The 14,951-nt window shown below is 38.4% G+C and overlaps 1 protein-coding gene across 3 annotated transcripts in view; it reads right to left on the reverse strand.

Moving 5' to 3' along the window:
- PIK3CA (phosphatidylinositol-4,5-bisphosphate 3-kinase catalytic subunit alpha) overlaps positions 1-14,951 on the reverse strand; it is a 41,532-nt gene that overhangs the window by 4,186 nt on the left and 22,395 nt on the right. For all 3 annotated transcript variants that reach the window (XR_012661438.1, XM_075098431.1, XM_075098432.1), the window contains exons 6-17: positions 14,153-14,238; positions 11,883-11,988; positions 10,619-10,771; positions 10,376-10,510; positions 6,951-7,075; positions 6,478-6,559; positions 5,860-6,024; positions 5,212-5,315; positions 3,862-4,033; positions 3,422-3,528; positions 2,901-3,022; positions 2,285-2,363 (exon numbers count right to left, since the gene is read on the reverse strand). Coding sequence is in view for 2 of the 3 variants with exons in the window: in XM_075098431.1 (XP_074954532.1) it covers positions 2,285-2,363; positions 2,901-3,022; positions 3,422-3,528; positions 3,862-4,033; positions 5,212-5,315; positions 5,860-6,024; positions 6,478-6,559; positions 6,951-7,075; positions 10,376-10,510; positions 10,619-10,771; positions 11,883-11,988; positions 14,153-14,238 (1,436 nt within the window). In the remaining variant the exon portion in view is untranslated. The remainder of the gene's footprint in view (positions 1-2,284; positions 2,364-2,900; positions 3,023-3,421; positions 3,529-3,861; positions 4,034-5,211; positions 5,316-5,859; positions 6,025-6,477; positions 6,560-6,950; positions 7,076-10,375; positions 10,511-10,618; positions 10,772-11,882; positions 11,989-14,152; positions 14,239-14,951) is intronic.

Raw genomic sequence — 14,951 nt, forward strand, 5'->3', positions numbered from 1 at the left:
TAGGATGTGAAAATCTGTTTTAACGTTTTATAGGTGTATTATCATTAGTCTTGTAGAAAAAAAATGTACCAGGTATTAGTACAGTAACGTGCCAACCACTGTATCCACCAATGTCATTCTTCAGTTTTATCTCAGGACAAAAGGTTAAGGCAAAATTTTACTAACATGTTCTTGGAGAATACACTGGAAAAACTCTTTAAAAGGCATTCAGCACGATTTAACGAGATCTATTCAACTGCACTCAAAGTGAGTTACTAGAGACAGAATCTAAGCAATTCAGAGAACAAATGTTAGGATTTCATGGGTTACTGTAAGCAAGCCGCAGGTAAGACCTGGTGTGTAAAACCAGCATGGGACCTTCAAAATGGGTTTCCAAATAGTACCCAAACATATTACAAATTTGTAACTGGAATTTTTAGTCAGCAGTGTTACAACTTAGCCAGATATTAATGGACTAACCGTAAATACATCTTTATTTATGGACTCTTTAAAGATCATAAATCACTGTCATCCATAAGTGAAACTCAGTAGCCTATTTTTCTCTTTACAAGTAGAAGAAATTAATTCCTCTGCCTCCCATTTCCTTTCACAGGTCTCTCTCCTCACCCTCCCCCAAGGTCTGTAATTTCTTCTGTTACGTTCAGAACATTTTACCTGAGAAAACCAAGTCAAAAGCAGATTTTTCTTCAAAGCCTGAGAAAAACATGGCCATTACCATGTTTAACATCCTCTGTTAAAAGATTTCGGAGAGAAGGTCATGTACCTAAAAGCAGCCTTTTTCTCTCCTGAAGTTTCCTTTTTAGAGTGAAAGTGTCATAGAATAAAACAGCCTTCTAGGAATGCTGCAGTATCAAAAGTTGTTTTTGTGATGCTGTGGTAAAGAACCCAGAAAAAACAATCATCCTTTGTATTAGACCTAAGTATCTACAGAACACCAGCGTGATGTGTAGCCAGTGGCAGAGCTGACGGCTGGTGTTGCTGTGGAGGTGGGCTTCTCCTCTCTGGATTAACAGCACTTTATTTGCAGCTACTAAAAGTATATTTATATCTATCTACACCTGCATTTTTAGATAAAAGTTTGGTTGACTGAAGCAAGAGTTGTTTGATTTGGAGGTCAAAGAAAAACAGTGAGACACATCTATTTTCTTAAGGATGGGGCACAAACTTTGGACTGTTAGACTTTCTGTACCATAGAGACATACAGTTTAGTGGCCTTAGTGGGATGAGTTGCAATTTCTAGATCCTCAACAGATTCTTTTTGTCCGCTAGTGTAATCTGTAGCTTGCTCAAGATTGAGTCCATCGCTACATCTTCTTTCAGGCTCATTTCAGCCTTTCAGTATAGCAGATTGACAGCTGGGAGCTTGTTTTGATTTTTTTTTTTGTTTAAATCCCTTTGTCACTTACCCCATACCTATCCAACGTCTCTTCTAAAGCTCCATGCTGCCTCTTTAAGAATCGTGGCAAGAGATGGGAGAGGATGTATTTTTGCAGATTTCCATAGCGGCTACTCTAAGACATGAGCACTGCGAACTGTAACTCTGCAGACCATTCTTGGACAAAGCCACAGTTCTGTCACACATTACAATCCTAGACACAAAATAACAGCCCAGATGCATGAGAGAGGATGCAGACCAACAGGTCCTTCCATCTAGATGATGAGGAAACGAGAGCTGAGGGCACAAAGGACATTCTTGGTGACAGTGCAGAGGCAGCTCTTATGCCACCGCCTAAGAATCTACCACATGGCAAATGCTATCTGGAAGCATAACCCAACTGGCGTCAGCTTTCCAGAAGCAGAATAGCTTATACTGAATGGCATTCTGCAGAAGCTACGGTGCCCACAGACTATTTAGCGGTGGAGAAGCTGCATGCATATCAAACTGGGTAATACCTCCTTGGTGTCCTGAAATGAAGATACCAGCTACAAAGAGCCATCACTCAACATGGCTGCAAAGTTTGGCAACTTTTTCAAAGCAAATCCTACAGATGCCATCAGTAGACCAGTGTGTTGGCTCTAGGAGCCATTCCTGATATGTAGGTCCCTCATACCCACTTGATTTAGACTTAAATATTTTTCAAATATGGTCTTGATTTTACAGGATCCAGTAGTTTAACTGAAGGTTATTTTAAAAACACATTAAAAATTGCCCTGACATGTACAAACATGCCTATTTATAGCATTTCATATCCCCCCCTTGGGAGAACAGAAGCAATCTCTGCTAGCAAACCAACACAAAAACCATTAAGAACAGTACTGCTTGAGAATGAGCTCTAATGCTTACCGAAGATCAAGACCCTGATTTTGCCAGATGTTTTCCATAATTCTAATTATCTGAAGTGTCAGCATGTCCTGACGCAAGTCTGGAATAGTCAAATACATAGAAATTGCAAATTTCATAACATCAGAATGCTGTGTTACATCTTATTTTACCTCTCCCCCAAAAAGTATGTCTAAAGGAAATAAGGCTTGCATAGTTTAGCGGATGTTTTGTTCTCACAATAGAGAAAAGCAGGTTTGAAAAAGATGAGAATGAATATAAATTTGTGGTGGCGATTTCAAAGCTGTTTAAATTATACACTGAAAACATGAAACAGAATTATAGATTACATATCTATTATCTTGAAGACATTTTCAAATAAAAAAACCCGAAGTATTAAATAGTATCATGCTCCACCTCAGACTGAGCATCTTAGAACAACCAACATTTGTACATGACTGAGACAAACATTTATTTGTGCATGCTTTGTTTTTCTGGCAAAGGAAAACAAAAATCAAGCAAAGCAATTAAGTTTTTTTAATCCTGTTCATGTATTTTATATGCTTAGAAACAACACTGAACAATAGGATAGGAAAATAAACAGATACACAGATTTTGGGTTACACTTATTTTTCCTTACCATCTCCATTTTTAAAGATTATCTCATTGTTCTGAAATAACAATTCAGACATAATATCTGGGTTTTCCCAGTTCAGCCACAGGGGCCTCTTCGCAGATGACATTATCCTGCACTCCTCAAGCCTATGAAAGAGAAGATTCTTATGACATAGGCATAATTTGATTCTCCTACCATGCTCCTGTAACACTACTAAGCTCTCCCTGTTTTCTTCAAACTCCTTGAACTAGTATCAAATTAAAGATGCACAGGTAACTGACAATCAACCACTCTTACTTCCTACTTCAAACTTAAGTTGTTCCTGTCTCCTCAAAGGAACAGCTAGCTCAAGCTCTTCCCGTTTGTTAAACCATTGGATTGAAACTACTTCACTCTTTTCAAATTACTCTGCTACAAAATTTTTTCAGTTAACTTTGAAGATACTAATATTTAGTATGTAAACATTTAACCTTAACATTGCTAATGTTAACATTACTGAGCATTTACTTAAATAGCTAGAGAAGTTTCAGAACTGAAGACAATACCGAAGATTTCCCAGTTGATGCGCAGGATTAAGGGGCGAGATAAAACCTTGTAAAGCATCCATAAAATCTGGCCGTCGCATTTGTTCAACAAGAAACTTCATCTGTACCTGATGAATAATCACATTCAGGTTTTGAGAACGCTAATTACATGCAAACGAAGGTAAGTACCAGATTTTTAGCTTCGGTTTTAAAGCAGAGTTTTGCACAGTTCCAACATAAGCAACTCCGCTTAGCCACATTTACACAAACTGAAACCCTTAACTTTAGTTCTTCTGCCTTAAGAGGTAGCAACGGCATGCACACAGAATACTACAGCTTCTAGGATAACATACTATCTACTGAAGTTAGCATTAATATTTTTCTAGTTAAATAAAATGCAGTTCTAAGTAATTCCTGTGACTCAACAGCAACAGTTTTGGTACGTGGACAGCTTATAATACCTTCTGGGTCTCATCTTTTTTTTCCTGCTTGAGAATATCTGTGAGGTTAATCAACTTCTCCATAGCCTCCACCTGCCTGCTCAGATGCTTTAGGTACATTCCACACGCTCGACAATAGGACTCCAGAAGTAAACCAAACCTCTGACTTACAGTTTTATTGTGCATTTCAGACCTACACAGAGAGGAAGAACAGTTATAGCTTAAAGACAAGACCGTTAGAGGTGCCAAAAATGAAGCTATACCTGTAACATCTTCCTGAGGGCTGCTTACAGATCCTTCTTTTCAGGTAAATAACTTGTATTGACCTCCCACAACTCACCTCATTTTGACAGGACTGATCAGACCTTCAGTACCCTTCACAACTAACTCAGCATAGAGTTTACAGGCTTTTTTCCCCATTCCTTATTGCTTCATCCCATCCTTCTCTACCCCATACCTTTATTCAAAATCCATGCTTCCCGGAAACTCTGTAGTAAGCCTCAAGCTTTCAATTCAACTTCCATTTTTCTTTGCTGAGAGCAAAGCTAACCTGCTTCGTTTTCTCCTTGTCTCATTTAGCCAATCCCAGGCTGTGGCTCCTCTAGTCTCCTTGTTCTTACCTACTCTCAGTGTTTGCACAGTCCTAAAATACATCCCCTCAAACAAATTAACTAGGCAACTTATTCCAATATCCTTGAGGATTACCAGGGAAGTAAAAAACAGAACACAACAAAGATTGCCTGCTTCCGTTTCTGATCACACTAGCTTAAGAGCAGCATTTTTAGGTGAGGCCTAGCTACAACCCAGTATGCTGCAGGCCGATTTATGCTCAGCCTTCTCAACACTGGGAATTACAAAAGCCCACGTTATCTTAGTGAGGGAGAACACCGACATATTTTGGCTATCAAGCTCTACAAAGTCTTTCATAAGCATGTATGAACAGTTATATTCCAAAGCCTTATCTGGCCAGATTGGGTGGCTTTCTTTAGGCCTCAACTATGGCTAATATCTTCTGGAGAAAGACTGGTGGGGGATCTGGAATACAAATGAAGTTCAAACAGCAGGAATCTGTCAAAGTTGTAAACCGCTAAGAATATGGGAAGCTTCCAGCTATCTTAGACTACCCTGCTTTTAGAATAATCATCACTAGACAAAAAGTACAGGACTAAGTATCTATTGTTAACTAGCTTTTGAAGCTGCAAGGGACAACTTCTACTACCAAACTACGCACTCAAATCTTAACCAATATAAAATAAACTACGTGGTAATATTTTCCTAAAAAAGGACATTTACTATGCCAAGCCTTTAGAACAACTAATTGTTTACAGCTAACAGGAATCCCACCACCCCGTAACATGATATTAAGCTTACTTTAAATGCCAAAAGAAGAAGTGTCCTATTCTTTGATTGGTCAGTGCTTTCTTGAGTAAAAATCTCACAAGCTGATTATCTAAATACTGTTCGTATTTCAGAACCTAGTTAAGGACAAAAAAAATATCAGCTGAAGTTATTTTTATGAACAATATACAGAGTAAAGGATGTGAAATAAAAAGCAATTTAGGTTTTACATTAAATTTTGTAGAATGAGTGATCTTGGTATCAATACTTGCATGTGTTAGGATTTGAACAATATCGGCTAACACTGCCTCTATTTCAAGAGCTTACCATCTGATGCTTCCTTTACTGTTACCAAATATTTTAGCCTCAACTTGCTCAAAATTTTGAGAAGATGCTTCTGCTCATACTTTACCATATGTTAGGACAGCTGAAATAGCTGCCTGTTCCAGCTGGTTGAACAGTTCTACATCTCTGCAGAATTTTGGCATTTAATACCAACAAGCAAAACCACAGCACTACAGAAAATGGACTACATTTCATCTCCTCCTACTAAATAATCTGCAACACAAACAGATGCTTTCGATGACCTTTTTTCACATCGTCTTAACTTTAGTTGTATTTTAAGCCTCTCTGATTACCGGATGTACAGAAGACATGAAGTATACCAAAATGTGTGTGTACCTGTACTAGCTGGATCAAGTACTGAGACAGTTTGTCATCTGTCAAGTACTTCTCTAGACACCGAACTGCAAAAGCTCGCACCATTGGATCTGGGTAATTACAGTCCAAAAGCTCCATTGCTTGCTCTGGCTTGATTGGAGGCCAGTCTTTTACCAAACAGTACATCTGTGGACAGGAAAAAGTCCAAGCACATTACACATTTGCATTGATTAGAAGTTGTAATCACAGCCATTAGAAGGTGTCATCAGATACAAACTGCTTCTGTGTAGAAGCTGTTTACTTGCCAGTCCTCTCTCAATAAACAATGTGGTATTACTTGCCAGCAGACTTTGTTATTTTATCCACTACAAGAACGAAAACAAAACCTGACATTTAACTGTAATTGACAAATCAGCAACATAACAATTCAAGTAATGCCCCCAAGAGGAAATCCCAAGACTCAGACTGAGCTAAAGAACAAGAACTATGGACCAGACTGATAGCAGCAACTTGAATTATCTAAGTTTCCATTCAATGCATCATACACGCAACATGTTTTTAACTTGCAGACGTTTTCTTTACAATATCATATTTCAAAGCTTCTTCAAAACTTAACACTTCTTCGGTGCTAAATGTTACCTGGGCAACTTCATCTCTAGAATTCCATTTAACAGACAGAAGTAATTTGGGCAGAATTTCTGGAGTATTCACACAATAGTGTCTGCAAAAGAAGAAAAAGTTTTATGTACAAAACATCATTTTTGCCTCGATAACTGTCTGCCATGTCCCCTCAGTCTTGCACCTTTTTCTTCCCCCGTCAGCAGGACTCGATCAATACTATGAGGTGGTGTCAGGATCCATGCATGAAGGTAAGGCTGCAGTAACAGGGAAAACGTAAACTAATTCCACAACTTGCTTCCCTCCACAGGCTTATGAACCAAGACATACAACACAGAACGCTTTAAAAGCCTTTTCTAAAGCACTAATCACAACAATAGAGAACAAAGAAAAGGGAGTAAAACCCAAGACAATCATGACAAATTTAGAGTGACTGGGGTGAAGTTGGCCTGTGACCCAGGTTTTTCTTTGGTTTGGTTTTTGTTTTTAAATACCTGTGGCTCCAGAGGAAGTCCTTCTCTTGCTCAGTGATTTCAGACAAAGGATCTCTTGTACATATGGCTCGCAGTTGCTCCTTGTCACTTTCTCTTAATTCGTTATCTCTAGCTATCCTGTTACTCTGTGGAGAGAAAGTGGTCCATTAACCCTCCACATCTCCTTCTGTTGTCAGAAACATACATGAAGTATTTTAACAGCATAGCAACACTTATAGCCTATGTCACATGATACCATCTTGTTGTTTCCTTTTGTTATCACTGAGGACTTACAATTTAAAACTAGAGATGAAAGACTAGGCCTTTGATTTCTGCAACTGCTTTTAGTCACTACTGGGACAAGAAGAGGTACATTCCAACTAAATCAGCTGTGTGGAGAAACAGCAGCAGTTGATACCTGATGAGCAACATAATGCAGCAGAGAATGAAACTGGTCATTTCTGTCTCCAGTTTTGAGATTACTGAGAGCTGCTGAAAGGAGTGAAAAAGAATCTGAACTGAAAAAGCAGAATATGGGGGGTGAAGCCAGGTAAAAGGAAGAACGCTGTAGGAAACCTGAGTAACAGGAAGACTGGAAAACATTAACAAGAATAAGATATTGCCCAAAGTGCACAGAAAACAGAACTGGTACATGCTGAAATTAATTTTATCTAAGACTTCATTCATTAGAACCAGCTTAGACCAACGGCAGAGGTATTGCAACTTTGTCTGCCAGTTCTGTTGGTGGAAATTTTCAACTGGTTGAACTAGTACTTCGAAACAGAAATACCTACAAGTCTTATAGAAAGTCTTTCCAATGCACCTAGCTTAAAAAAAAAGCTGTAAAAGAGAACAATCTGACATTTCCAGGCAGGAGATCAAGGCACCCTTTAAAAGGCAGAGTGGTGTATTTCTAAGAATACGCACAAATACAGGAACAGTTCTTGGGTTATACCATATTGTATCTACTTCAGACTGAAAGTTCTCTACATTTATCTTTAATTATGTAAATTATGTGTTCTCATTATGAGTTCACTATTACATGGGACAAGCATATTGTGGCCTTCAAGCTTACATCTACCAATATTAAGGTATGAATCAACCAACTAACAGGATTTTTTAGTACCTTGCCCCAGTAGTAGTGTGGTAGTGAGTTTAGTGCACCAACGTGGGTATTTTATTACCTTTCTGAAGCACATGGACTGGGCTTAGAAGCGGGGGGAAACTATTTAGGACTACTCTCTATGTGGCACAGGAAAATTTCTGAAACACATTCCTAAATATGATGGTAGTGGATATAGTGCAAGTAGCCAGAGTGATTCCCTAAGGAAGTCAATGGATAAATGACTTTATAATCACCCTACTCTGCACATAAGATCAAATAGTTGATATTGAACAAGTGATTAATTGCACATATTCATCTTGATTCTGAAAGAGTCATCCTAAGTAATAAGAGAAAGTAAAAAAAAGTATAAAATGTACCTGCATAGTGGGTCAGAAAGATCATAGTTTAGGTCAAGCCCAGAAGGAAAATGCATTTATCCTGTTGCAGTCAACACCAAAAACTTGAAATTCTATGAATTGTGGGACAGTAAGCTAGATTTAATATTTGAAAATTCCTTCATATTTGAGATATTAGTGGACCTACAAATGGTCTCTTGTAAGTATGTAGTAACTGATTTTAAATGCAGTGTAATGCATTGCAAGGTTAAATAAGTTATGCTCTTTGCATCATAACAAAAACATTTATATAGAAATCATACCTCAGTGACTACTTTGCTGATTTTGACCATTTCAGACAAGCATTTTTTACCTCTTTCAGATATTCAGATACAGCTAATGCTACACAGTAATCCAATACCCAATTTTTGAATGAGTACAATATATAGCCTTTTAGCTCCCTAAATATAGTTAATATTACAAACAGCCATAAATATGCACAGTACCTGAATACAGAAAGCTTTGGCTTCACTCCTAAAGACACCACACATTAAGATACAGGGGACAAATACAATACTAAGAGTTAACAGTGATGTTCAAACTTACCAAGCATTTAATGAAATGATTTAAGAAAGGATAAGCAATAAGAGGATTTTGGCAGACAAGGAGGATTGAAAGAAAAGCAGTATGAATAATGAGACACCAAAGCTGCGATATACAGTATGCTTCCCTGCCAGTTTAGTCACTGATGCAAATATGCTTTCTCCCTATTTAACTACTATGACCTTCTACAGTATTCTAAGGATTATCACAAAAAAAGAAAAGGAAGTACTTGTAGACTTTATTCTGCCTCGGAATGTTGGGTTTTTAACTGTAAAGCACAAGTTGATCATTACTTTGCCACTGAAGTAGGAGCTTATTCTCCTCACCATTTTCAATTTTTGCCTACAGATGGAACAAAACGATGAATTGAGCATATATATGCCCAGGTAATGGGCTGTGTTATAGCCAAGGAATGTTATTTACCAAGAAGCCAGCTGTCCTCAAACACTTACTAAGGAGCCCTGCGGCACTGCTCAGTCACAACACATATCCTAAGCAGATGCACCACTCAGTGATGGACCTCCTGTACAGTAACTGAGAGAAATCAAATGCCTACAACCCTTTGTTCAAGATACTTTGAGATGAGACTGTTACAAATATCACCAGAATTCCCGAAGTGGAAGCTTACTGACACCTACGCACTTTTTGGCACAGCAAAACTTTCCACCCTGAGACTCTTCTTCACACAGACCACAAAAGCTCTCTTGGGGAAACTCTTTGAACCAGCCTCCAGAAGAAAACATAAAACACTGACTAATTTCACAGACTTGTCTATAAATACATAGCATTTTTAGCTTTACTGCTTTTCTTTTTTTCTTCCTTTTCATCATCCAAAATGTGCTTTTAAGAAAGCTCTAAACCTCACCAAAAAGCCAACTATCACACAGGCTTTCTTCCTGGGAGAGGCGATAAAGGACTACACTCGTGTATGCCAATCCATTTCCTTAGCATTCCCTGTGCCTATGTTCATAACTAGCTCATTAAACAGCCAAAGAGTTGTAAGCACCCTTAGGTTACACGGGGAAGCCTACCCATAGACACGAAATTGCAACAGAACAGTATATCACTGAAGAAGAGTTACAACTTTTGAAAAGTTAAACTCAGTAGTTTAGATATTGCTAATTCAGATGTAAGAATATCAAAAAGGCCCTAGCAGTTTGCACAGTAAGCGTTTCTTTTTAGGGTGTTTCGGTTGGTCAGTGAAGCATTAGGTCAGTTTATTGGTAATATAAAGAAATTAGAATATATTACTCCCTTTGCTAAACACAAACAAAAATTGATTTCTTGCTTTTACAATAAATCAGGATACACGAAAAGAGTTTTCTTTATCGCCAATGCGCTGAGTAGAATAAATGATACTTTCATATTTTAGTAGCTAATCTCTGAAGGGGAGTTTGCCTTACCAGCCCCGCATAGCTGTAGTTAAACCCCAGTTCACGTGATATAGTCCAATTGGCATGTTCTTCGATCACCGTCATGTCTGGAAACTTTACTGGATTGCTAAACCAATCGAATTCCAGCTCTAAACATGGTGTTTCCTACATAAAGGGAGTTTAAATTACTTTTTCTGTTGCATGGTGCTCGTTATAATACAGCACATTTTGAAAATATATTCCTAAAGAGGAAACTGGCATGCAAATCCTTACCTTGTTTGGATTTGATCCAGTAACACCAATAGGATTCAACAAATCCTCCAGCCCATGAGGTACTGCCCAAAGATTCAAAGCCATTTTCCCAGATACAAGAGTGTCTGTGTAGTCAAACATGTTTATATTCCCCCAAGCCAATGGGCAGTGCTCCTGAAAGAGATTAAAAGATTATTTTTTGTGTCATCTATTAATTACAGCAGAGTGAGTCAGGAGAAATAACATTTTCACCCTGGAACAAGCTGTTACATTCCCAGATTAGCTCAAAGCAGGTGGTGGAAGCTGTACCATATTTTATTATGAATGACCATCATGGCAGTCATTTTGCAGAATGATATCAAAACACTTGCAAACACAGGCTAACATTTTCCCCATGTCAAAATAACTCAAGATGATGGAGGGTTTTTGACAGCTAGAGACTTTTTACCAAGGCTTGTAGTGAGAGGACAAAGGGCAACAGTTTTAAATGGCAAGAGAATATATTTAGATTGGACATAAAAGATTTCGTTTTTTTAATGATGAGGGCAGTGATGCACTGGCACAGGCTGCCCAGAAACATCGTGGATGCCCCATCCCTGGCAGTGTTGAAGGCCAGGTTGGATGGGGCTTTGAGCAACCTGGTCTAGTGAAGGATGTCCCTGCCCGTGGGCTGGGGGGTCAGAAATAGGTGATCTTTAATCCTTCCCTTCCAACCCAAACTGTTCTATGATTCTATAAGACCTGTAAACCTGAGTGTAGGCCGAAGGTACTATATAGTACTTATGGCACACATTCAAACCCAAAATTTAATGATGCTGGTGGCTAGAATTAGATGCCATATATAGATTCTTAAAAATTACTATTTGGGATCTTGCATCAAATGCTAAAGCAGCACAGATTTTCTCTACTTTAAAAACCAACTCAGAAAAGGTAATATTTATAGTTGAATTTAAATAAATAGGTAAGTAACTTTTGGATTTAGAAACTTGAGTTTAAATGCACTTGCACCTCAAAATACTAACACTGATCTTTGTGTCTGACAATACAGTATAGATGTGATTTACAGCATTGAATGGATGAACTTTTTTCCACGTTTAATTTCTGACCACAAAAAAGCGGTAGCCTGAATTACGTACAAGACAAGAAAGCCCCCTGTTTTAATCAGATTCAAATCAAACACTGGACCTAAGACTCATTTGCCAGGACAGCATTTACCAAATACCTTCCCAAATTTGACTTAAGTAGCTTTTGTTCATTAGTGTGTTAAAGCCATGAAATACTTCACCTCTTTAGCACCCTTCCGGCCTTTAACAGAACAGATGGAAAGGCAGAGCCGAGCAGCACGTGGAAGATCAGGAATGTACATGTCATACAATAGCCATTCATTCCATCTGTAAGATTTAAAAAGCAGATAAAACTAGGTTAAAGGAGACCACTGCATTCAATCAACAGTTGTACTAAAAAGCATTTGTTATATTCCCACCTGAACCGTATATCTGCATAAAGAGTACACTTTCTTACTGAAGAAGGGTCCTCCTACATGCATTTGACCACATCTATTCCTTTTGGGAATGGAAACTTCCCCCATTAGCCTTCTAGTACCAAGACTGTTTAAAAATGTCACACTAGGTTCAATTCCCGCAAACTTGGCAATAGATTCATTCACTTTCACTCTTACAAACCTACTGACTGCAACTGCCAGCATAGGTATAACCTAGAGAGAATGGATTTGCACATGTGCTACACTCATGTAAGGCTCAGCTTGGGAAGTATTTTTCACTTCAGGGAAAAGCAGCAAGTGGGGAAAAAATGCGGCATCGTTTTCAGAACTCAACTAAAGTTGAGTTAGTGAGAAAAATGGCTTCAAGCTGTGTCAGGGGAGGTTTAGAGTGGATATTAGGAAAATTTTCTTCACTGAGAGTGGCCAGGCACTGGCACAGGCTGCCCAGAGAGGTGGGGGAGTCACCGTCCCTGGGGGTGTTCAAACAACATGTAGTTGTGGCACTTCAGGACATGGTTTAAGAGGCCTGGGGGTGTTGGGTTGGCAGTTGGACACTACGATCTTAGGGGTCTTTTCTAACCTTAATGATTCTGTGATTCTAAATTTGAACTGCTAGAAAATAAAATATAACTACAAGATGGGAATATAATACAGAAATCCAACGCAATATTCCCCACTCAGATATTATTCTGTTCACCACAGTAATAAGAGCACAGATTGGTTCTACAGGAAATACACATTTTATTTTCATGAACTTCTGAGTAGACTTTCCCTCTCAACTGGCAGAACCGTGCTTTTGAAGAGGAACTTCTGAACACAGTTTGTTTTCCTTAGCAGATTGCCATGCTGAATTTTCTCAGTTGGAAGAGGCAGCAGCTTCCAAGGATAGCACTAATTTTTCAGCCTCTCTGTAGCTACTAAAAGTAGAGTTTTACAAAGAAAACACTGTCCAAGCACCCTTCTCTAGGAATGAAGAAATTGGCAGATAAGTTTTAATTCACCTAAGTGTTCATTTCATACAATATAGAACTGTGTGGTTATATCCATGTTTTCAAGCCATGCCCTTCACCACCTTTCCAAGAAGATTTTCTCTCTAAAGCAGTTAAACTATCAGTTCAAGTACAGGTTTCTTTGGGCAAACTCCAAGGGAGATGCTGTTTTTCAGTAACTGCATATATTAAGCTCTCTAATTACAACACCTAACCATATTAACAGAAAGTGTACAGACAAAACATTAATGCATTTTGAAACTTCCAAAGACATGAAGTCAGGCAGAAAATGCAAGTCAAGAACTGCTTCTGAACACACACTTCGCATCTTATCCTAGCAGATGCTAAAATATCATACCTCCTCATCAGGCAAAGTTACGGGCAGAAATTCAACATCTTTTAGATACTTTTTCTCAATATGTTTATATATGCTCATATAAAGCTTATTTTTGTACACTAATGGCACTTTTAAGTTCATGTGATTTCTTTTTCCAGGTAACATTCACAGTAGGTCAAATCTCCTGAAAATAATCAGCCCAGAGCTGGCAGTCACTTCCATGTTAGCAAGTGATATCCACCCCTCAACACCGAGCGGTTCTGTCTTAGTACACACTAGGCAGCCTCACCGAAACAAACCTGCAGGTTACGTTACATCACATTGCCTCATGTTGAAGGTGAAATCTGAACCTGCAACTGGAACACCTGCTGTTGATCCACAGTCAGGAACAGAGCTCAGTCGCCCAGAGCTATGCTGATTTCACAGTATTAATGAGTAATTATATTGGAGTTTCAGAGGCAACCGCACATGCATGTGTAAAACAGATCTGTTCAGTGAAGAAGCTGTACTATTATATGCAACAAGACAAAATAATTATGTTTGAATTACATTAATTCTATTTATATGTACAGGGTAAGGTAAAAATGTTCTTACAACACTTAAGGCAAGGAATTCCCAGCAAGGACTCTACCTGACTAATGGCTGAGGCGACTGTTTACTCCTTCAGTACAATCGTTTATGATGGCCTGAAGTCAAGTTCTCCGTAGTTGTTAAGGTACTTAACTTACCTGGGATTAGAACAAGGCACCCTTTGAGTATTCACATTGTCACACAAAGGCTCCCCTCCATGGTAGATACCTGTTCTAACGTAGATCTGAAAACAACATTAATATTAGTACTATCTTTGAAATGTTACTGTAAACATTTTTTTTCCACTACTGTCAACATATACTATGATTATAACATATTACCCCTTAATTTCCATCAAGTAAACAAAAAAAGGCAAAAAAATATTGAAAACCAGACAGCCCCACCACTCCACAACCCAAATTCATTCATGCTTTGCAAGGTGTGAAGCACACTCTTCCAGAAAAAAGTGTTTCTGTCTTTTTCCTCATGAATTGCAAAACTAAATCTTAAAAATACAACAAGAAACTTGAAATGAACTCAAGACTTGGAATTTATTTTCAGTTCTTCCTGTGCCAAGCTATAGTGAAAGAAGAGACCAAAGAAATTGAGGAATTTACAGCCAGGCTTGTAGTATGACTCCAACGGGCCTGAACCCTACCTGCCTTTTCTCCTTGATCTTCCCATCCCTCCCGTTTTTAAAAACAAGGGTAGCAGCACACTATCCAGCATCCCCTCATCAAAAGTATTCCCAATTACTGTAATACATTCTTAGACATTATTATTTAGCATACAAATAACAACATGGGGTTTGTTCTTCTATCCATTACATACTCAGCTGAAGTGAACTATGCAAACTGAGTTCTGCTCCCATCAGGCAGAATATTTAACTAAATACCACAACTCATGCCTTTTTAGTAGCACACAAGTTTTCAGATGGTAAAACATGGCTGCATTTTT

The sequence above is a fragment of the Phalacrocorax aristotelis genome, chromosome 7 (genome assembly GCF_949628215.1).
Source record: "Phalacrocorax aristotelis chromosome 7, bGulAri2.1, whole genome shotgun sequence".
NCBI classification, from domain to species: domain Eukaryota; kingdom Metazoa; phylum Chordata; class Aves; order Suliformes; family Phalacrocoracidae; genus Phalacrocorax; species Phalacrocorax aristotelis.